We start from the raw sequence: 23547 nt of genomic DNA, 5'->3' as shown, positions 1-23547 counted from the left end.
GGAAAAAAAAAAAAAAAGAAAATCTAAACGTTGATATGTTCAACAGTCCATATATCACCGATTCACATTAAATAAAACCGTAATAACAGTATGATCTGTGTGAGGAAGTATCTGTGGACGACTAAGACACCAGTCTGAAAGACGCTGTAGGGGTGAGGAGCACAGCAGCAGTGACAAAGGAATGAAACATAAAGTTGAAGAACATATTGGAGGGACTATGTTCTAAGAAAGAAGAATCCAATGGGAACATTTTTTTTTTTATAAAAACAACTCTTCGTGATTCATATGTCTTTTAGTCTTAGCTAATCGATGGTCACACCAAATTGATCACTGACCACTACTGGCATTTCTACCTCCAGCAGTGGAGCTCTAAAAGGAAATTGAACCACGTTTCTGCCACGCACCCACTGAGGCATAAGCCTTCTTACTCCAACTTCCTGTCTGATCAATGTGAGAAACAATGACTCAACAGGTGCGACAGACAGGAGCCCAGCAGCAGCTTTCTTCCCTGCTGCTGGGCCCAATTAGCACCCGCAGTTAAGGAACAAAGAGGCGACATTTCATTTCAGCAGAGTGCCAGTTTAAGGCCTCTTCTCCCAACCTCAGCCTCTTTTCTTCCTGTCATTTACTGCTGACATCTTTAAAGGATCATCCCTGGCTGCATCATTTGCTATTAGATTGGGTCGATGCCTTGTGTTCGAAGTGGCAGGGGTGTTAAAAACATGGGGTGTTGATGAATTCATTGCATGTGACTGGACCTACTTTCTTTGTGTGGCGGTTTTGCCAAATGAAACCCCCTGAAGGTCTGTCAAAAAGCAAACATATTTTAAGGGTTTGGCCTCCACATCCAGGCTGGATTTCTTTAACAAATTACGCAGAAGTAATTTACTTCCATAGGGATTTCTAACTTATTCGGAAGGAAGAGATCAAATGTATGCCACTAAATGTCATTTCTATACAAAATTGATATATAAAGTGTTCATTAGATATTTGTATTTTAATATTAAGAGATTTTTAAACACCTTCACAGTTTTATTCTGGTACAATAATTATATCTAGAACTTGAAATTATATTTCAAATGCAACATGAACTGCCATTTTCCACCTGTGATGTTTTGAAGCGTAGCCAGTTGGTTGAGAACCACACAGGCAAAACAGCAGAGGAATTGTTGACAGCTTTCAATTAATTTAAGATCTGTGCTTGAGGCACATGGTTTCCCTACATTTGCTGTAAGAATAATCTAAAAGAAAGATACATTGTTAAATATTTTAACATAGGAGTTAAATCCAGGAATAATGCAAACTCAAAAGAAGACATATTTGGTCAAATTAGTCTTCGACAAATAGCCAACATCTGTGGACCTTTCCTATGACCAAAGAGGGTTTTAATAAAAGTAGAAATGTTATTTCCAAAGTTTATCAAGCACTGAAAAAACCTTTAACTTATTTACCTGTTAGGATAGGCTCCAGCACCCAAGAGGACCCTAAATTTGATTAAAAGGGTATGGAAAATTAATGAATGAATGGATGGATATAGATAGAATTAATTACAGCTTTAAAGCTTAACCGTGAATACAGTGGAAACCTTTCTTTCTTTCTTTGAGGATCAAGACCGTAACATAACTAGAACAACGTCAACAAACTGGGTTTTTCCGTTTCATGAAATGTATTTATTTATTTATTTTTCTAAATGCTCATATAAACATTTATATTGATATGAATTTGGTCACATTTTAGAGGCTAATAAGCAAATGATAAGTTATAATTAGAAATAATGTAGAGGTTGCATTATTTAAGGATTAGATGTGCATTTTCCTCATATTTAGCTTTGTTCTATACAGTTTCAATCTAAAATTTTTAAGTCAAGAGCATAGTTTTCTAAATCTTAGACCAACATTTCCTGTTTTCACACTGCAGCTGTATGTCCATTGCTTACCACTTGAATATAGCACTATTTTATATCAAAAACATAAACCGCAGAGCCGTATCCGTGAGCTCTTTCTCTCTCTCTCTGCATATATATATATTTATTTATTCGGAAGCCATAGACACAGAAAGGGCAGCGTAGCACCAGAAAAACTTATTCTAACTTTATAAATAAACACAAAAACCCATCAAAAAACACGAGCAAGTTACTCTTAATAACTCTGAACAGGGATTAAGTAGTGTTGCGCATAACAACAGTGCACACTGAGACAACCTCTTGCTCTCATTTGAAACATGCCACACTACCAGATCTGTGACCAAAAATAAGAAATAATGTAACTTGCTAAAAACAAAGTACGTTTAGATACTCTGTAACCGATAAGACAGGCAATTGAGACAGCCAGCAAGCTTCATTACCATTAATCACTGCCACAAATTCACAGAGTAATAACAGTAATTATTCTTTTTTTTTTTGTATTTTTATTTTAGCATCATATGTATAATATTTGTTTATATATTTAGGAGGTATGTGCAATGGATATCCAAATGGGGTAGAATTACTGATGATGGGATGATAGGATCAAGAGGGAGGGTTGTGTGCACTAAATGGTTGTCTGCTGCGGGGCTATGGCTGTAGGCAAACTAGGCTACAGTGTATCTATGTTTACATGTTTCCTTGTTCAGCATATTTTGTTTGTGTCTTGTGTGTTCCCTTGTTCGTTCATTGTAAATCACACCTTCTCATGCCCACGCAAAATTTCTCTCCTGTAGAGACAATAAAGGCGAATCTTATCTTGACAGAACTAGTAAAAAACGGAAGAGAGGCAAATTAATAAAATTAAATAAATTGATCTAACCAACGACAAAAGGCTACCATTTCGTAATCCCCACAAAATATAAGGATTGTCGTTTGTGGTACAAATGAACAATTGAGCAATTGTGAGACATATTATTTCCAGGCAATAATTTGACTGGTTTACAGAAAAGGCTAAGCAATAAATTAATCAATATTTACCGCCTAAAATTCCAACAGAGACTGTCTTTGGATCTTGGATTGAATGTTCAACAAGATTCAGTCATCAAGTGGTTAGATATCCTAAAAACAGACCTAACTGCTGTATGCAATTACTTTACTGGTTTGGATGATCCATGTTGGCAAAAGATCTGCTGAACCAAGCAAACCAGTAATTGTCTGAAGGAGGTGCTGTGAAGTAAAACAAGGAAGGTGCAGTAAGTCAACCTCATAACAATCGACATAGGTTTGAATAGTTTAAGCTGCAGCGCCAGGGGCGAGGCTAGGGTGATAGCTTGGCACCCCCTGGCTCAGCACATTTTCAAAATATTATATTATGCAAAAAACTTGCTCTGACCCTGCGCAATACTTTGGTGCGACTGGCCAATCTGGCAACCTTGTGTGTCTGGCAACCCTGCTTCAAAACTAGGCTTGTGACCAGTCCACTTATCAACTACGTCTCTTCTGATTGGTTGGCTCATTCACGCGACTGCTTGCCGCTAGAGTTGTCTACGGCTTGGCATTTTGTTCTGGTCGTAAGCTAGCTGTACCACACATAGAATTCTACATTTCTGGATCGGCGAGGCAGCCAGCACCCGAGCCAGCGGCGGATTTTCAAGAGATGGTGGCCAGCAACTTTTTTAAGCGCAAGCGCAACGAGACTGGAGGTGATGTTGAGGACATGCTGGTCGTAGACAAGCAACTTGATGCCAACATGTTCCCTACTCTGAAAGCTACTGTTCAGGCTGCTCTTACTATCCCTGTAAGCAGCTGTAGCTGTGAGAGGTCCTTCAGTGCATTGCCCCGCCTACATACCTGGCTGAGGAGGACCATGGGGCAAAATAGACTCCATCATTTGGCTGTGATGTCAATTGAAAAAGAGCTTCTTGACAGCATTAGTCATGACACTGTGATTGATAGATTTGCCAACCTTAAAGTGAGGCGACACCGCTTGGTTCTTCCGAAATAGGTTGGTTAGTTAGTAGTCACTTAGTTGTTACCGTATGTTTTTGTGTGACGTGAATGGGACGTTTATTATTTTATTTATTTATTTCTTTATTTATTAGGAGCCCCATTAGCTGCAGGCATTCTTGATATTATTAGCCTTGGGTGATTACAAAGTGTGGTTTGTTTGTTTTTTTTGCTCAAGGATGCATTATTTTAGTGACCATTTTATTTATTTTCTAGCATTTGTTTTTGTTTTAACCCTTTACTCCCAAAATAAATGTTGAGCTATCTTCAATATTTGTCTCAGGCTCTCTGTTATCCCCGTCAAGCCACAGTCTTTTGAAATGAAGAGGTCAAAATTGAATGTTTTAAGGGAAATCACTACTCAAAGCAAAACTAATACGGCTCCAAAATTTATAAATGTACTAGTTCGCCTCAATTAGTGAGGAATAATGTGCCTCTGTGAGCACTGGGGGCTGGGCACCCCTAAAGACCAGATCCTAAAATCGCCCCTGTGCAGCGCCTTCAAAAAACACTCTATTCAAGCACTCTATCCTGTTCCAGTTTTACCTTTCAGTTAATCCTGAGCTTTACTGTTTACTGATCACCATCAGCAATATTGGAGCCACGTTAACCCGCTGAGGAACATGGAGCATAATTCTACCTAAAATTATTCACAATGTGGGATGCTTCCATGATAAAGATCAAATCAAACAGCCAGAGTCATGACATCACGTCACAAACCACGATAGGCTCCACAGCAAGCTTCTTTGAATGCGTCATCTCTCAACTTTTCTTTCACGGGTCTTTCTGGAATGGATAGGTTAATCCATCACTTTCTACAATCAAAATCTACAATTAGCTTAACCAGGAGTTAAATTTTGCGTGGGCTTTCTGATTAGGTGGAAAGAAATTAAATGTTTTCAACGTGCATATCTTATAAAATATAAATAAATTCCTGGAATGCAGTTCTGCCATAAATACTGTATGAAAAAAAAAAAATACCAAAAACACCAACAGCCACAGTGAGCTTAAAAAGGTCTGCAGTCAATAAAGTCCTTCTGTAGAGTGACTATATCATACCAGTGCCAAGTTCCTTAAATAAGGATCCATCACATGATAGATTATGTTCTAAAACTTCAATTATTTTCACATAAGACATTCATTTACACTTAGTGTTATTGTGCATTTTACACATTGCCCCCCAAACAAATTAATAGAGCATTAATGTATTAAAAGTATAAATATCAGCCTTGCAGTGTCGGGCAAAGGCAAAACCACTCTCACTGCACAATGAAACGCTATGCATGCCGTAATGTGGTTTAAAGGCTAAGGGGGTATGAGATCTACGTTGGGAAAGCCACGGCACGGATTCCTCATGGGTGACATTTAAATCACAGTGCGCATGCGTAATCCACGGAGCGTTATGTTTGCTCAATGAAGGAATGAGAATCAGGTTGTCTTCAAGAATTTCTCGCAGTCAGTTGTGTTTACAGACATGTCATACAACGTACAGAAAAACAGAAGTTTATTTTACCCAAAACATATTTTAGGTGGCTAGCGAGGTACCAACATTGACGACAGTGTCATTCTTCCCTTCAACCTAACAACCAGACAGGAAGACGGTACTGTTGGTGGAAATGAAGCAACCAGGAAGTGTTTTAGCAATATAACCGCTGCTCCTAGCATGAAACTACTCGGTGCCGTCCTGGGAAAAGCGACCGCAGCCTTAACTGTTGGAACTGTCATCATTGCAGTGGTGTTGAATTATTTTGACGATCCTGTTCCGGTGAAATATACGAGGTAAAGGACGGCGAGCTTTGCTTATCAGATTGACACATTTACGTTAATTTAGCTGTGCACAGGTACGTGTATTTTAAATGTTACATTACGGTCATTTGTCATGTTAACTCTCACAACGTCAGTGGAAACTATAATGGGTCTGTACGCAATGAACATAGCTCCACGTGCGACTGTCAAGCCAAACTCCTCTAAGAAATCATTGAATTTAAGGTTTTCTTACAATTGGCCAAATTTAGTCAAATTAAAAATTGAATTAAGACTGGTATCTTAAAAATGTGAATTTCCTTTCCAATTCGTTAAACTCCGTAGATACTAGTCAAATAATTTGTTCTATACTTTATTACTGAGGAGGGTGTGTGCACAGCTATTTCCCCACATTGCCCACCAGTTTTAGTTTGGCATTACCTGAACACATGCATTCTGCCTTTTCTTTGGCTGACAGCATGACAGAAGACACGAAGACCCTGGAGGAAAACTTCAGGCAGCAGAACAAGAGCTGCTTTGTTCTTGGAGCTTCTGGAGAAACGGGTAAGCTGTTGCTTCAAGAGCTACTGGAGCGCAGCATCTTCTCCAAGATAACCCTCATAGGACGGAGGCAGCTGACCTTTGAAGGAAAAGCATATGAAAACCTGGTTAGTGTTTTTGATGTATTTACTGTGGTAAGAGACCGCATTGGATTTTGCTTGACACCCTTCTCGTCTGCCTTACAGATCCAAGAGGTGGTTGACTTCGAGAAGCTTGATGAACATGCAGCCGCATTCCAGGGCCATGATGTTGGCTACTGCTGTCTGGGAACAACCAGAGCAAAAGCAGGGGCTGTGAGTTCATTTAATCCAGAGTTTGTATTTTTTTTTTTTTACGAGAAAATGGATTCAGATTCCACTGTTTGAGTTACATGTGTTATCAGTAGTGACTAAGCAGTTTCACCAAAATCAATGGCTGACATTGTCTGTAGAGTACGGCTCATAAATGATAACGTTTGCACATAATAGCCCTGAAAAATTATATTATTGTGCAGTTATGTTCATCAGTGAATACGTAGGTCAATATTTAACAAGGCTTGCAGAACAAAAAGAGGCTGAAGCAACAATACAAGGTTTGCTCCTCACAAATCTCGATCACATGATTTTAAATGCAGCATTTTGCTATAAAGCTACAAATAAACATAATAATGTCCCTGCTCTATCCATATCATTATCATATGAACAAAATAGTTTGTGAAAACATATCGCTGCCATAATCACAATCATTAACTGTGTGCTGCTAACTAGTTTGACTACCCCTCTCCTCTTTAGCCCATTGGCTAAGAATATCACATGTTTATTTGTCACAGCATTCATTTTCACAAGCTAACCCAATTTATTGAAGTCTTAATGAAATGTTTGTTACATGCTTTGATCAAAATAATTCGCAGACAGATCTCAAGCCTGAGGAAGAGATGGGCGGAGTGCAATCCAGTGGTTCCTTTTTCATTCATTAAATCTACTCCTCTGTTAAAGTGGATCATTTTAAGGGCGTGGAGCAACCCACTGGATTGCACTCCGCCCATCTCTTCCTCAGGCTTGAGATCTGTAGCACTTAAAAACTCTCGAAGCATGTCATCACGGCACGAGAGAGTACACCTGTAAACAGCCTGAGAGCTCAGATCACACACCAAAATGATAAAAACATATTTCACTGGCAGTTTTATTCTCCAATACTTACATTTCCATCATCTTCAGTTGGACCAAGCACAGCTGCTAGGCCATCAATCCCTCGTCACAAGTCATGCGTTGAAGTTGGTGAAACGTGCACTGTAGAACGTAACGGCTACTTGCCAGTAAATAACGTCCATTGACAACTTGTGTCGTAATCCCGTCGCGTTTCGCTCCATAAACTCACTGTTTTGTTTAGGACTTTAGCTGCTAACGTTAGGAAACGTTTGATGTTAAGAGCAAAGACAAAAAACAGGAACAAATGCAGCTTCAAGTTCGGAAGAGATGATGAGAAACCAGGCAGGATGTAGTTTTTCATTATAAATCTAAACAGCTCACCGAAAGACACATTTTCAGGTGCAATTAAAGTTTTCTGGGTTTTAGAGTTTTCAGTTACTTTAGACACCAAAATACACAGAATAAAACAGCATTTCTCATTTAACGTCGCGCTGCCTCAAACCACAAAGATCACAGCTCCGCTCTGGCAGTTTTATTCAGAATTAATTATGATTATATATTGTTTTTATTATATTATGGAGCCTTTATATTCTGTAAAATGTCATTTTCAGATATATTTTTCTGAATTGTTGAACCATTTTCCCTAGCCTTCCCCTTCTTTACTCTGGAGACTCATCCTTTCTGCTTTTTGTAATACTAAAAAAAATACTGATTTGTTTAGCTGCAAAAGAACATAAGAGCAATACAAGATATCTCACTTTGAACATTTAATGGCAATAAGTAAATATTTTTTAATTACTGCCAGACTACGATTATGATAAATTATTATTTTACACCATGATGTTGTTGTCTGTCGTTTTAATTTTCTAATTTACACATTTTATTGTGACACAATTATATAATAATATAAATATTACAATTGTTATGACTTCTTTTCCCAGCCAACTATATGTCAGCTGATGCTAATATGTGTCTAAATGCAGTTAAGATAATTGTAAAATTCAGCGTTCTGACTTTTGTTTCAGGATGGATTCGTCAGAGTTGATCATGATTACGTCCTAAAATCAGCTGAGCTCGCTAAGGCAGGAGGCTGCGCACAGTTTCACCTCGAGTCCTCCCGAGGAGCTGATAAAAACAGCAAATTCCTCTACCTAAAAGTCAAGGTCTTTTATTATCTTTATATCCTGAAATGCACTCACTTTTGGCTTAACTAGAGCTCCAAATGTAAGATAACTAACCAATGAATGATTTTCTTCCAGGGACAAGTGGAAGCGGACATTGAGGCTCTGGGATTTGATAGATTCTCCATTTACAGACCAGGGTGAGTGATCAGATTTACTCAATACTCTCAAATATTTACCATATTACAAAAGAAAACGGTGGGGTTTGGCTTCAGAGAGAAGCATGTTCATAATAGTTTGAAGCTGGAAAAGAACAATGCAAACTTTGTGCTTTAACATTTAAAGAACTATGATACAATACACCAAAAAAGCTATGTATCATAGTTGTAAGTAAATGTGAGTGATTTGTTTTACTATCCTGAACTCGTGACAGTCACATTGACAATAAATGAGAAATTAAAGCCAAGAAAAAAGGTCAAATCAGCCGTCTGAAGTGATTATTTACATTCATGTAACCTGATCAAACTCTGTGAACATTCTGCGAATTGTACCTTTATCCCCCAAAAGGGTTTTGTTAGTAGACAGACAGGAGAGTCGACCTAGTGAATGGCTAGCCAGGAAGTTCTTCAGCGCCATGTCTGCTGTGGGATCTACAGCCATGTCCATCCCAATCCAAGCGGTGGCAAAAGCGATGGTGTCCAACACTCTGCTCCAACCTGAGCAGAAGGCGGAGATCCTGGAGAACAGTGTTATAGCCAGCCTGGGGAAAACTGCAGGGAAATAAGAGAGGTGAGAAAAATATTACTCATTTCGACTGGTTAACCCTCTTTGAGCAATGTTTGCTGACACCTGACAAGTCAGTTTCCCCTCTGACCTCAGTATTAATTTGATGTTTTCTTCTTAGGTGCTTTAAGAGGATGCATACGGAGATGACTACACACTGCAATACTGAAAGATGTTCACGGTGCTTGAAAATTGACATTCGTGGATTTAAACATTTTTTCAATCACCAGGATTTTTCACATAAACATATGGACTTTTTATTTAATTCATTCTGTGTAAATCTCTTAAATTCTACATAATGTTGTCATGTTTTCATCAGGGAAGTATCGCCAAGCTTTTCACCATTTGCACTCTGGCATTTAAAAGTGCTGCCTTAAAGTCAATGTTTGTCTGGATTTTGTAAACATGTTAAAAAAACAACAACAATTGATACATGTGTAATTGTGTCTATTAAATATGATTTTTCTTTTCCATAATCGACAGATTTGACCCAATATTTATTGCTTCTTCTGCATTTACTGTGTAATGTATAACATCAATGTAGGATATTTAGCATTTATGAAACAAGTGGTGTAGTTGAACAATTTCCAATATTTTTATTGATTTCATGGAAATATGTAAAGCACTTTGTGTGCTTGGGTTGATAATAAATTAAACGCTAAACTGTTTACCCTCTTTGATCAGGCAGCACCCTCTTGTGACTGAAAATGGTTTCACACTTAGTGCAAATGTGCAGAAAAGATTCAAATCAGACTAAATGGACTTGTTCTCCTGAAATCTGGTAAATATTACAGTATTGATGTTGACTGAGACAGGTGGGCAAGCAACTCTAGTTTAGGGTTATGCTTGCCTTAACAAGTTAACAACCATCTTGCTGGGTTTTGACTATGTTTAAAGAGGTGCTAGTCAGAGTAAAGTCTGAATATAGCAGTGGTAAAATATTTCCTATTGTTTAAGTTATAAAAACCACCCAGAAACAGAATTCTTGAATTGCCAAGAATACAAGAGTAACTTTATATGGGACAAAGCACAACAAATGAGCCAACAATTTAATTCTATTCTTATTACAGCTGAATCCAATTGTGTTAATTTAACGTTTGAAACATTAGAAAGTTTAACAAGTTTTTTTTTTTTAATACTACCAACCACCAACAAGTCAAAGGATTACCTACACTATAGGACCTTACAGGCTTGGAGTTAACCATTTTACAAGTCTTTTAACTTCCAATTTAAATATGCTGGACAAATTCAGGTAATCATAAAACAGCTGTAAAGTCACTGCATCTGCATCCACATTTTAATCAAAACACAGAAAACAAGTTACAGCTTATGTATATTTGTATATTTGACAAACCTTCAGTGTTCTTTTTCTCCTGCAGCTCTGACTGCTTCTAACATGATCGTGCAACAATTAGTCAAACATGAGGAGCAGCTGTGTTGATCCTCCTCTTCAGGCTTGGAAGTTAGAGGAAGATGAGTCTCTAAAAGCTGGTTTTAACTTTACAGGCTGCTGGTTGCAAAATTAAAATCTTCCTTTCAATATTTGGTCAAACTGCTCAATTGGAAGTTTACTTTTTATATGTTCTTTTTCCTATTTTCAACACACACCATCAACAACTTCCAATACTAATTTGTCACAGGAAGAGTAACAAAATGAAGACTTTTTCTTAATTAATTTTCTAATTTTACTTTGTAGAACAGCTGAAAGTCTTGCCATGGCCTGTCATTGTGATTTAATTTGACCTATTTGAAGTCTCAATTTAACTCTTGTAGTTGTGATAAAACTGTGATTATTAGTGATTTTTACACATTTAAAAAAAAAAAAAAAATTCAAATTGACGTTTTGCTCTAGGTTTTTTTTTTTTTTTTTTTGACCACTTGGGGACAACCCGACATGTTAATAAATGTTAGTACTTAGCCCAACCACATGTTTGCAATATTTAGAGTCGCGTTTTTGGTGTCACTTGGTGTAGGTTTATTCACCTACCTCTGGTCTGCTCAAATATATTTATGGTCTCTTTCTCTACTGACTCCAGAGGAACAATCCCAGATTTGTTATGCTATGTTGGCCCGCTCGTCTCCCATAGTCTCCGACTGTCTTTCGACGGCTGATGCAGGGGTTAGTTTTCGATTTTGTCTTTAAGTGAGAACATAAGCAGTCACTAATTGTGCATAGTTTATTGGAAGAGGTAAATATTATTAAACTAATTCAAACCCATAAGAAATACTCTTGGTTTAACGCGTTTAGCCTAGAGACGAAGTCACTGCAGCTTAAACTTGGCTGTTTACAACCGTTTTCCCGCCACTTTCTAAACCGGAGGCAGCCATATTGGATTTTTAGATCAGCGTTCGGTAAAGAGGACGAGGAGAAGGCGGCGTCAAAGACTGGGAGTCGCCGGGTAACATTTTTCATTTCCTAGATGAAATGATCCCTGAGCAACAGTGTTGTATTCAACTTTCAACTGTTCCTTTATCAGTGTAACTTAGAAAATCAGCCCTATATAGTAAGCCTCAAATCCACCGTAGAAAGTCCAAATCTAAAATGGCCGATTAAGTTTGGGACTCTTTTTGTCCTCCTAACAGTGTTGTTGGTGGACACTGGACACTGGACACAATCCGTTTGTTTTTTTGTAAATTTATTCTTTTATCAGATTTAAGTGTGTTAGTTTTATCCCGTTGCTGCTGCTTTACTGCAAAGTTCCTTGTTGAACCATTGTAACCGTAACCTAAATGTATTACATATCCTGTGGATCATGCATCAAAATACATTTAATTCAAACTGGTATCATCTGATGTGGGTCAGTGGGCTTTAAGGAACCTGAATCTTTATTTATCTACATCGTCATTTATCAAGAGCATGATAGCTCAACGTATACAAGAAAAAGTTTTAAAAAATACATGTAAATATAGGCCACTTTTTATCATCAGAAAGTATTCCCATTCAACACACTGAGCTGTTTTATCAGTTGTGTTTTAAAAGTGTTTGTTACATGTTAGCAGGTAAATGATAGGAACTGTAGGACTATTTAAGCATTTTAATAAAAACTTGTTGATCTATTAATACAACAATTTGACTTTTTATCTGTTTGGGTAGATGTCGTAAGAAGAAAAACTTTGGCGACATCTGGTGGTTTATATTAAGAAGTGAGTGCTGTGCGTCTTTACGTCACCAAACGTGACCAGGAAGTCTTCTGAATCAGGCAACACCATGGCAGAATACATAGACCCACGTGAGTGTTGTAAATAGCAAAACAAAAGCTGAAAAACTGTAACTGCTTAAAATGTAAACGCTTATTTTGCATGTCGGTGTCTGCTGTTGTGTATCGCGTCAGTGAATTTACCGTTTAGTCGCGTTATTTTGGGCGAGATTAGCATTTTTCTCAGCTTTAGCGGCTACAACGTTGATGCCTCAGATGTCATACGTTTATTTAACTACTGCTAAAAAGTAGTAGGTTCTTACATGAATCTGTAAAGAGGTTTTTTATCGACAGATTGCGATGGACTTGCTGAGGATATGCCTGAGCTTTCTGACGGAGATGATGATGTTGATGACGATGATGAAGAAAAATGGCAGTGGATGGAGGACGAGGGGGACAGTCAGCAAGTTACCTGTCTCTTCTGTGACAGGTGAGATATTATTGCACCGTTGTTTTAAACAATGTGAGATGTTTAACTTGGATTGCATTTTTTCCATAACATGTGCATATGTTTATGTCCTTGAATTCAATGTCGCTGGAAATATTCATGAAGTTATTATTTATCTCAGAGGTTTGTAGCAGAGCCAAAACATTTTCATGCTAGCAACTCTCAACATTCACGTCGTCAATAAAGTTATCAATCCCTGGATTATATATACTTTAAAATATTACAGGTAAGATTCAATTTACTCAAATGGAATTAAGACATAAAAGCATTAAATGATCGTAGTCATTGAAATTAAATGATAGTCATCAGAAGGGATGAATAAAGTGAGACTTGAATCTTCAGAAATACCATAAAGACTTGGCAGTAAGGAGGCAAAAGCTAAAAAACTATTATTTATACTGTTCTGAGACATGTTCACAGTTCCTGACATGACTGCTGTGGTTTTAGACGGTACAGAAGCAAAACGAGATGCCAGCCAAAAGCCAAAAAGGAAGATACAAATGAACAACAACCCTTACCTTCCTTTCCTTTTCTGCTTCACAGAATAGAACGTACACATGAATTCATGTAGCAAACTTATAAAAATCTTATTTTCCACCACAATCACAGTTTGAGAAAGTTTTATTTGCTGTCTCAGAGAACTGTGGTCTTTATTGGTTTGTTGGAACCCTCGTAACATAGATGCTCCTCCAAGCCTTCTCTGGTTAATTAATTTTGCACATGAACTGTTCCCGTCACAATTTTTTTTTTTTTTTTTTACCTCAGACCAGCGTTCAGATGTTGGACTGTCTCCACTTTAACTAAATCCTCAAAATTAGTTTAGCACATTGCTGACTTTGGAATTAAACAGATTTTCCTGTACGTGTGTCTTTGTTTAGGTTGCTAAGCACTGTACCCGCCACCGTGCAGCACTGCACAGCTGAGCACCAGGTCAACCTTGTAGACGTTGTAAGAACACACAGTACGTAGACTCTGATTCTTTCATCATCATCAAAAAAAAAAGGAGGATTATTCCATGTGTTTCAGTGGTTCATCCATCTGTTCTTTTTAGGTTTGGATGACTATGGTTACATAAAAATGATCAACTTCATCCGGTCAACAGTAAGTATTATTTGTCTTCACATCACATCCTTCACTTGAACTGTTAAGTCTTCATATTTTGTATGTTTTGATCATGTATAAATGTCCTGAGATCCTCTTTTCTGACTTGTAATGTTTTTTTACACCTCAATACTTCCACAGACTTTAAGCTCTTAAAATGATTAAATTGCCAAATCCTCTTCAAACATACTCAATTTCAACATGTATCTCATTCCATATTATTTCAGTTGGAGACACTATTTAGACTTAAAAATGTTCAAAAGACATCTGGTTATTGAACTGACGTTCAATAATTTAGAAACAAAATCACACTCAAAGTTTGATGTCTGATTAAGATAAATTCAGAGTTTATAATGGGCCTCTGAGGGGTGGATTGTTTCGAGCTTGAATGGAGCAGTTAACTGACAGAGTGGGGTCACTGTGTACACAGCTTTTAAATTACAGGCATAATTTTACCACCCAAATTTTGGAAAATGTGTCCCTTCTCACACAATTTGCCTTCCTTAGTCATTGGACTTAAACTAGAAACCTCAAAATCACAGGAGTACCATCCGACTGCCCAACTGAAGTCAATGCCAACTATTTTTACCTAAAAAAAACCGACGTTACTGGGTTTTCAACTCACTTTTTGTTGTCAATGTTTTTTTTTTTATCACAGAACCACAAATGTCATGTTGATGTGTACAGGAAAGCCTTGTTGTTCATATGGTGGCAAAACGGTGTCAGGAGTTCTCTCTAATTGAAGAGAATTGAGCCAAAGTTTGAGTGTATTTGCAGCCTGGTTTGAATAAAATGTTCCACTTTCCATCATGGCAACAGAACTGACACACAGCAGCTTGTAGAAAATAACTATAAAAACACCCACACCTGCAAACACAGTAAAAATGTTTAAATTAAACAGCGTTTGTGGTTTCTGTATCATGTGCTAAAGCACTTTAATGACATAAAACACCTGTGCTTAAAAATGCATTTAGCTACAATAACCACACATAACAAAATAGATTAAGGCCCATTTATACCAATTAGATCATGAGAGTTGTTGTCAGGTGGTGATTGATCGGTTTTGCAGTCAATTAAAGTTAATTTGTAACTCGATTTACATGCAGAAAGACTTATATTAAACACCCAGTAGCACATACATACTAATATACAGGCACGCATACAGTAGACCACCCATACAGACTGACGCATGATTACACACATGTACGAGTAAAAAAAGCCAACACAGTGTTCAAGATCACACAGCAGCACGATGCCTACACACACACACAAAGGAAAACACACACAGATCCAATCACATCAGTGCTCATGTGCCAACACACACACACACACACACACACACATATATCCTTCACATCGAAATCTTTTCAACTCTTTGTTCTTTTACATGTTTTTCATATTAACATTTAACTTCTCAGCCCTTTAAACTCCAAACTGTGTCTCTGTTTTACAATATGATGACAACCCATGTAACTACTGGACAGTACTGCTTTAACATAAAGTTTTTAGGTGCAGTACAGTTGATGCATTTGTTTTATGCTTAGAAATGTAGTTCGTCCTGCCTGATGGGGCTGCCAGATGGCCCCTTACCCTGGGAGAGTGAAGACTTCCTGCGACCAGTCCTACAGGATGACCCACTTCTTCAAATCGGTACTGCAACTCCTTCAAGTTTTAGTGCACGCTTTTCATATTGTGAAGTTACCACAGTGTGAATAATGACATCAGCAGATATTTCTATCCCGCAAGACATTTTTTGCTAAAGTTTTTGTCGAACATCTTTATGGCTAAATACATTCCCGATCACATTTTCAGCACTACAAACATTCCCAGTCTAATTAAAGTCAGATTTGATAGTTCTTAAACACATATGTGTAAAACAAGCAAGTCAAAGTGAAACTGCAGAAAGTCTTGATAGTCTCAGAATAGTTCAGACAGATTAATTGTTATTAAATCACATAAAATCTGGAAATATGATTTAAGATAATTTGATTTCTAGTTAAGTCCAGATGATGCAAAATAAGCCTTTAGATGGATGAATGTCTTGTGATTTCTTTAAAATAACTCGAATAAAGCAACTTAAAGACGAGGTTAAACAAGACTTTTTATTCTAAATATAAAATTATTGTGATGGAGAATCTACTGATTGCACGTTATGACAGAAATAGCAGTAAAGCCACCGAATACACCACAGGGATGACCCACTCTGTCAGGTTGTTGTCCTCTTATTAATTTGTTCTAAATGTTCCTTTAATTATGCAAACAGAAAATATTTGTTCCTATGCCCCCCTGTACGCCTGGGATTAACAGGCGTAAACAGACTGAGGACACATTAGGGGATGCATTCAGATCAAGTTCAGACCACATTCAGATGTGTCCTGGGCCACACTAAATGAACACTGCTCCTGGGGCTCCCTTCTACTCCTCAGGTGTGTTGAAGCAGGGAAACATCTAAAACCTGCAGGACAGCGGCCCTCGAGGACTGACTTTGGACATCCGTGGCTTAGCCACATTTATCCCGATTGACAAAACTTATGTTCTTATGTAACGAAGCAGCACACAGGAGTTTGAAGAAGGCTGTTTTTACTTTTAAAGTGAAAATAATGGAGTAATTCAGTAAAACGTGAGGCCAGTTTCAGTTCTAGGTTTAAACCCACTTCTGATCTGATCTCTATGATTGTATAACTTCCACAATACTCAATTATCTTGGCTTAATCCTCTAATTCCCTCCCTTTAGCATGTGGGGGTTGTATTTTATGCTGTTTGATCTAATTCAGACCATAGCTAGTCTTATAATTGTGTGTCGAATGAGGTGCAGAATGGCAGCTCTCGGATAAAGCGCTGACTGCTGTTGGTTTTTCTGCTTCTACTTCATGTGTGTAGCTTGATCATTTACTCAAGTAATATACAGGATGTTGTTTCGAAACTTGACTCAACAGCCAATAAACGACAATCACTTGCCTAAAGTTCTTTAAAACCTTAAGGCGGGCTTAGAATGATTGTTGGTAGATTCATTTTACAAATGGCATCACTTCACATGTGCCATATAGTGGACAAATATCCATGTAGGGGCAATTTAAAATGCAAATATCTCTTGTATATCTGTTGCTCTCTCCCCAATGTGTTTCTGTTAGACCTTGAGGAGCTCTGTGGCAGTGTGTGCTCGTCAACATGTTCATCATCCAGGACTGAGTCCTACGATGTGCTGCTGCACAGGTCACAGGCTGCTGAGGAGAGAGCTCGTTGTTCAGAGGAGGCACTGGCCAGAGCTATGGAGGATCTGCACAAACTCAAGTCAGTGACTCCTCAGCCTTTTTCATTTCAATTGCATGTGTATGTAGGTGGAGAGTGGCTTCTGCATTACCCTCGCCAGGCCAGCAGGGGGCCACAGTGAACTCCATATTGCAGATACATTAACAAGACTACCTTGTGGAAGAAGTTTGGTGGAAAGGGAAAGATAAAAGAGGGAAGGGAAAATTCCACTGCAGCAGGGAGGCTAAAGTGAAAACGGGAGGTAGGTAGGGAGCAATAAAGGAAAATTACAGAAAGAGAGTGGATGTGGAGGAGAGTTAGGAAGATGAATGCCTCTCATCTCCTCCGGTTACAGCTTCGTCCTGCATGAAGGCTGTGTGTGCTTTCCACTCTCTGGTCGCTGCTTTTGTCCCATGTCCTGATTTGGGACGTTAACTGCAAATCTGTCTGCATTTCTTTCAGGCTCCTGGCTCAGGGTTTGGTGCTGAATGCAGAAACCAGTAAACCTGGCAACCTTGGCACTGTGGCCGAGCTCCGTGAGGATGAGGACGAGGCCTACTTCAGCTCCTACGGTCATTACAGCATCCATGAAGAGATGCTGAAGGTTTGAGTTGTGCAAACACATGCGCACACACACACACTGACCAAGCTTTGCCGGGTCTCATTAGTCTTGTGAGCCCATCTCCTCGGACCAAATAAGTATTTATAAAGCGAGGATGGGCCCATCAGCGTGCATCTTGGCTGAAAGATTTTGCTGAAGCATGTAAATGAAAATGATCATTTTTATGCACATTTATACTGAGGCCAAGACATCCTCTAAAAAGTGAGAAATCAGCTATAAGTGCTGAGCTCTCAAGTGAAAAGTTACACTTGTCACAGAACATGGAAATTAATTTCTACACACCGTGAAGCTCTAAAATCTGAAAGTGTCAGCGCACACTGAAGGAGGTTGTGTGTGTTTGTGTGGGGTGGGGGTTAGCTCCCTCTCCACCACACTGTTCTACTTTGTGCAGTACGCAGGCATATTCCTTCCCTGATTGGTGCTAAGCACTGTAAAGTTTGGCGTTGCATGTGCGTCAGCTGGAAAACTCCCACCCGAGCCTCAGGAGGGGCCATGAGCACGTGACCAAGGCTTTGCAGTAGAATGTGGTCAACTGTTACTTGGGTCGGAGTCAAGTGCATCACCTGTGACGCAGTCTGTGTGTGATCTGAAACATGCCTATTTGAGTCGACTCTGGTAGTTTGTCCTGAAGTCATTTCTTCAAGGCAATCGTGTGCGATGAAAGAGTTGAGTAACGTGTTTGCGTTGAGACAGCGATATTTTGTTGCTCTAAATTTTAATTTCTGCTTAGAAGCAGCATAAATTTCTGCAATTGAACTGAATAGTGAACACTCAAGTCATTACTAATATCAGTACCATCCACATTCAAATGTCCAGGTTCCCTCTCATTTCCACTGTACCACGGATGAATGTGTTTTACTTTAATTTTGATAGATTCTGCAGCTTTTTCCCCAGAGAGTACGGTAGCTGTTTTGACTTGTGAGCAGATTTGAGTGGCAGGTTAGTTAGAGAGCGCTGACCCGAACTCCACAAGGAAATAACACCCTGAGTCCCATCAGGTTGTATTTATCTCATAGATAAATCCCACACAGTCTGTTATGTTCTGCAGTTTTCTACAACAGTATGAACAAAGTTTTAAATGTCTCGGTTTGAGATTTATGTTCTTGTATTATTTCTCTTTTTTTTTTTTTAATTTTCTTTCCGCAGGATAAAGTCCGCACAGAGAGTTACCGCGACTTCATGTACAGCAACCGTGAAATGTTCAGGGACAAGGTGAGCCAATGCAGTGGAGTGTGTGCGTAGGCATTAATTTGTTTACACGTGTGTTGTTTAATGTAAAGCAAAGCCTTTTAACATGATAGGCCTTCGCATTTTCATGACACGACATTAATAAGGCGATGACGTCCGATTTAAAACACAGTGCAGCATTCAATTAGCACCTCAAGTGTCGACTGCAGAGTCCTGATAAGATATGCAATCTACCACCAAACCCATTACACCCCACCACCACTACAAAACCCCGCCAGCTCCCCCCCCCCCCCCCCCCCCCCCCTTTTCCACTGCTTTTAGTTTCAGGAAGCAGTGGCCTGTATCATGACCATCTATTATATGGGCGGGTGCTGGTTAGTGCCGGGATGCGGCTGCTTGTGTTGATGGGAACGTACATTATTCCTGTCAGGTCGATGCAGTCGGCAGAGAAGGAAGTGTCTCCTTCTGCAGTAACTGATAGACGGAGAAGAAAACACAATATTCTTGTCTCGAATAGAGAAAAAAAAAACAGTGACTTTTGTTCTCTTGTGTCAGCAGCGTGTTAGCGACTCTGTGAACTCATAAAGACAGCGGGATGCTTACTGGGAGTCGCCTTAAATAGAGACACTGAACTCAGTGTTACATATAAACGGGTATATAGTCATTTAACACCAGGAGGTGCAGATAAACAAGTTAAGTTTAATCCCAACTTGAAAAAGAAAGGATAATTTACAACATAGTGCAAACTGTGACTGAGACTGAAGACTTGAGCCGTGTTCACAAATAGATTAGAGTTCATCGGTGAAAAAAGACACATTCCAGACAGAAGCGGCTCAGTCCCGCATCAGTGTGTGCTTTAACAATGACCACTTACCCTTACACGCAGAGCCCGTTTTACCTCTGTTACTACACCCCTTCATGGATCATGTTTGATACCTCATACCACCTTTGTACTTTCACATGAAACATGGCCTGAAAGGCACATGTGAAAAGGCCTTGAGAATGAGCTAAGATTACAGTCAGTCGGTGGCAAGTGACATGAAGATAGCTAGACAATAAGTTGTTTCAGATTTTAAAAAAAAAAATCATTTTTAGGAAAGTAATGAAATATGTGCATCATGAAATAATGTCTGCACTAGCCCAAAACGGTCAATTAAGCATCAGTTGTGCTCCGTCTATTCACATTTATATATATATATCCAGTTTCTACATTGCAGACTCGATTACGATGGTGCATTGTTCCTGTTTATTTACAGTTTATGGTTAGGCTGGAGTAGTGGTGGCTCTCAAAAGGAACCTATTTAAAAAAATATATATACTTTTTCTCTTTTTTTTTCCCATTTCCTTTTCTCTCAAGTGTATACACAAACCATTTATACGGAGCTCCTGAAGTGTCGCACTGACGGAGAAATATTCCCCACAAATTCCTCCGTAAACAGAGTTCCAATCGCCCCCCCTAACCCTGAATTTCTCTGGCTCTCCTGTAAGCCCAGGGCTAATTTCTGACTCTGACACTGTCCCCCTATCACATGTTCCCACTCCTTCCCCTTCCTATTCTGCAGGTGGTACTTGATGTTGGCTGTGGGACTGGAATACTGTCCATGTTTGCTGCCAGAGCTGGAGCCAAAAAGGTTTTTGCTGTGGACCAATCATCCATCATCTATCAGGCCATGGACATAGTCAGGTGAGTTCTCTGATTGCTACCAAAATGCATTGAGAGTTGCTCACACATTCAGTCTTGTGGGATCAGAAGGAGTTGACCGGTCCAGTCTTCCCCCCCCTTTGTGTACTGCAGAGGATTATGGGACTAGAGGTCCGTGTGCCCTCCAGCTATCTTTTTATTTGTTGCAGTTGGTTGACTTCAGTAGAGGTGCTGTGAGGAGCATCACCGTAATGCACATAATTTACACCCGCGATCTGACTTGTTCGCCTCTTCTCCCCTGCAGTAGCTGCAGTCTGAAGCCTGCAGGCACGTTCACGCAGACATGCAGATGAACCCCATGTTGGCACCTTTTTTAATACATTCCTCAGTCCAATTTCAGGTTCATTGTGTTTCCAGTTTTCCAGCAGCTGGTTCTCCACTTTGGAAGTCCATTTACCTCCACCGGAGCTTCTGCTTTCCCTTTTACTACCTGCAACCAATATCATACCCCTACCTCTAAAACACATTTTTGAGTTAGGGCCCTCTATGACTGCCATTATTACCGTCATGTAAGGGAGTGTCGTATAAGCAAAACAACAGGGTTTGCTGAAGGAAAAGGAAGTTTTAATTTTACAGACCACTGACTCGCTGTTGAAGTGTGTGTCGGCATGCAGGTTCGCCAGCGGTGAAGATTCAGCAAAAAGAGAGATGCTGTAATTCCCCACCGCTTCACACCCATACAGACACACACAGACTGCCTTTTGGGTCCCTTTCATTTCTACCGATGGCTCGGTTTATAACTCTGAAGCCCTTATTTTTGTGTGCGCGCATCACTTCGTCTTGATGTTAATATCAGGATTGTAATTAAAGTGGCTCCTGTTGGTTAGGCAGGAGCATCCATCTCCTGTCTCTCTCTGTCTGTAAAGTTTAAATAAAATGCCCAACGTGACTTCCCTCCTTCACAGTCACTTCCTTAATGGATAATGTCTAAATACTTTTAAAAAATCGTCCGGGATTGATGGATCGTCTGACAGAATGTCCTGCAGCGTGACAACAAAGCGGAGAACCGCAGGACAGGATTTTGTTTGTACATCAGTGAAATTCAACTTTTAATAATGATATGGTTTTAAGACAGATGTTTGGATGTTTGTCAGCCAATATTTTACTTTGGTCAGCATTTTCCAGACATGAACACAGTATTCTGATTAAACTTTTAGTTTGTTTTATTTGTTTTACCGTTCTTTCGTTAAATATGTAAGCATATTCTGGTGATTATGTAGGTTGTAATGGGATGTAATGTCTCCCTAACATACCTACAAAGCTGCACAGATACCGTCTCTCTCCCCAAAGCCCTGAATTTGTCCTCTAAATTACCCCAATAATGGGATTACAGTGTTTTCCCTCTTGTGAAAGGTGGAGAAGGTGGTGGGTTATGGGTTAGGGGTGCAGGGGTAGTTGGATTCTGTGAGGAGGTGATAGCAGCAGCAGACAAGCAGCTGAGAGGGGAGAGACAGTTCAAGATAAGGATCACTGCTACAGAAATGCTCTCCGGGTCGCTGTGAGTAATTGTTCTGTCCTCTGTAACATTAGCTGTCACGATAATGGAATATTCACAGAGATTGATATCCAAACTGCTTGGTCTTAAAGCAGGCATCATTTAAAAAGCAGTACTGATCTTACAGTCCGTAACTGAGCCGGCTATGTTGCAGATTCACAGTTACAGTTGAGTCCTTTTAACTCGATATCTGTGGAGCAGTGGAGGGAAAACGTTTGGATATTTCTCAAAAATATAGATATGTGTACAGTACATTAATCATTTAGTGAGGCTTGTTTTTTATGTTAGCATGAAAAAGTTAAGATTAATATATATTTTTCAATAAATTAACCATAAGTAATAATATGCCAATATAAAATCATGCTACTGACAGATAGATTTGAGGTCATCCTACATCATCCATGCATCAGTGCAACTTATTTACACACACTGATTTATCCACTGCCTTTGAAGGCTGAAGGTTTCGCATCTTCATGAGTATTTGTGTTTTTCAAAACCAGAAGTAACAAACAGACATGGAGCTGATTGAGAACAAGGGAACACTGCAGGCTCCAAAATGATGGCAAAAAGGCGCTGCACCCAAAAAGGGGAAATAAAACCATGTTGTTGTTGGGTGTGCAAGTGGGCAGCTGCTCACCATATAAACCTTATTTCATGATTTCATGGTTGGAAAAAGATTATTATTAAGAATTTAGATTATTGAGAAGGTATTGAGATCTTTTATAAAAGGGAAACAATTCTCAAACCACTGGTGTTTGAGATGTTCAGAGAAGCAGAATTGATGTTTAAGGAAAAAATGCACTAAAAGGCAATAAAATGTCCATTTTCTTTCTTTCTAAGTACTAAAATCAGTTGATATAAAATAGTCCATTTGTTCTTTTTTTTTTTTTTTTTACCTAATTTCCAGCCAAGCCAAACAGTCTTATTTGTCCCTTACATAGAGTTTGTGGCTCCTTCGTTATGTGCATGGTGTTTTATTGACGGGAAATAGAAATCGCCTCATCAATGACTGCATCTCTATTTAAAACAAGTGTGCAAGTCCTCAGACCTGTGTGTTTCCCACAGGTCCAATCAGCTGGAGGACAAGATCACTCTGATCAAAGGCCGCATTGAGGACATCAAACTCCCGGTGGAGAAGGTTGACATCATCATCTCAGAATGGATGGTCAGTACATTTTTAACTTTCACTGACGGTTGATAGAAAACTTACTTGAAGTTCTAACTTCTAAAACAGTTCCTGAGCGAGACATATTTCCGGCTAAAGTCTTCATTTGGTTCTCAGAATACATGTCGGCTCAGT

At 39.1% G+C, this 23547-nt stretch overlaps 2 protein-coding genes across 2 annotated transcripts in view; both read left to right on the top strand.

Annotated features, from left to right (window-relative positions):
• The first annotated feature begins 5312 nt into the window (after positions 1-5312).
• htatip2 (HIV-1 Tat interactive protein 2) lies at positions 5313-9727 on the top strand. The gene is made up of 7 exons (XM_075472213.1): positions 5313-5689; positions 6132-6321; positions 6400-6507; positions 8367-8504; positions 8601-8662; positions 9030-9251; positions 9367-9727. The coding sequence occupies exons 1-6, from the start codon at positions 5574-5576 to the stop codon at positions 9244-9246; spliced, it is 831 nt and encodes a 276-aa protein (XP_075328328.1). The 5' UTR covers positions 5313-5573; the 3' UTR covers positions 9247-9251; positions 9367-9727.
• A 2683-nt stretch (positions 9728-12410) lies between these two features.
• The window catches only part of prmt3 (protein arginine methyltransferase 3), a 63006-nt gene continuing 51869 nt past the window's right edge, over positions 12411-23547 (top strand). The window contains exons 1-10 of the mRNA XM_075466764.1: positions 12411-12475; positions 12737-12872; positions 13769-13851; positions 13942-13991; positions 15536-15641; positions 17123-17282; positions 17703-17844; positions 19009-19074; positions 20613-20734; positions 23313-23412. Coding sequence (XP_075322879.1) covers positions 12454-12475; positions 12737-12872; positions 13769-13851; positions 13942-13991; positions 15536-15641; positions 17123-17282; positions 17703-17844; positions 19009-19074; positions 20613-20734; positions 23313-23412 — 987 coding nt within the window. The 5' untranslated portion in view covers positions 12411-12453. The remainder of the gene's footprint in view (positions 12476-12736; positions 12873-13768; positions 13852-13941; positions 13992-15535; positions 15642-17122; positions 17283-17702; positions 17845-19008; positions 19075-20612; positions 20735-23312; positions 23413-23547) is intronic.

Source organism: Odontesthes bonariensis, chromosome 1 (assembly GCF_027942865.1).
Source record: "Odontesthes bonariensis isolate fOdoBon6 chromosome 1, fOdoBon6.hap1, whole genome shotgun sequence".
NCBI classification, from domain to species: Eukaryota; Metazoa; Chordata; class Actinopteri; order Atheriniformes; family Atherinopsidae; genus Odontesthes; species Odontesthes bonariensis.
The sequence above is the reverse complement of the archived record's forward strand: the minus strand, read 5'-3'. Positions and strand labels throughout refer to the sequence as shown.

Excerpts from the sequence above, each read along its gene's own strand:
- htatip2 (XM_075472213.1), top strand. The coding sequence starts at position 5,574 with ATGAAACTACTCGGTGCCGTCCTGGGAAAAGCGACCGCAGCCTTAACT. Across the intron at positions 6,322-6,399 it reads GAAAAGCATATGAAAACCTG|ATCCAAGAGGTGGTTGACTT; the intron begins GTTAGTGTTTTT and ends TCTGCCTTACAG. Across the intron at positions 8,663-9,029 it reads TTCTCCATTTACAGACCAGG|GGTTTTGTTAGTAGACAGAC; the intron begins GTGAGTGATCAG and ends ATCCCCCAAAAG.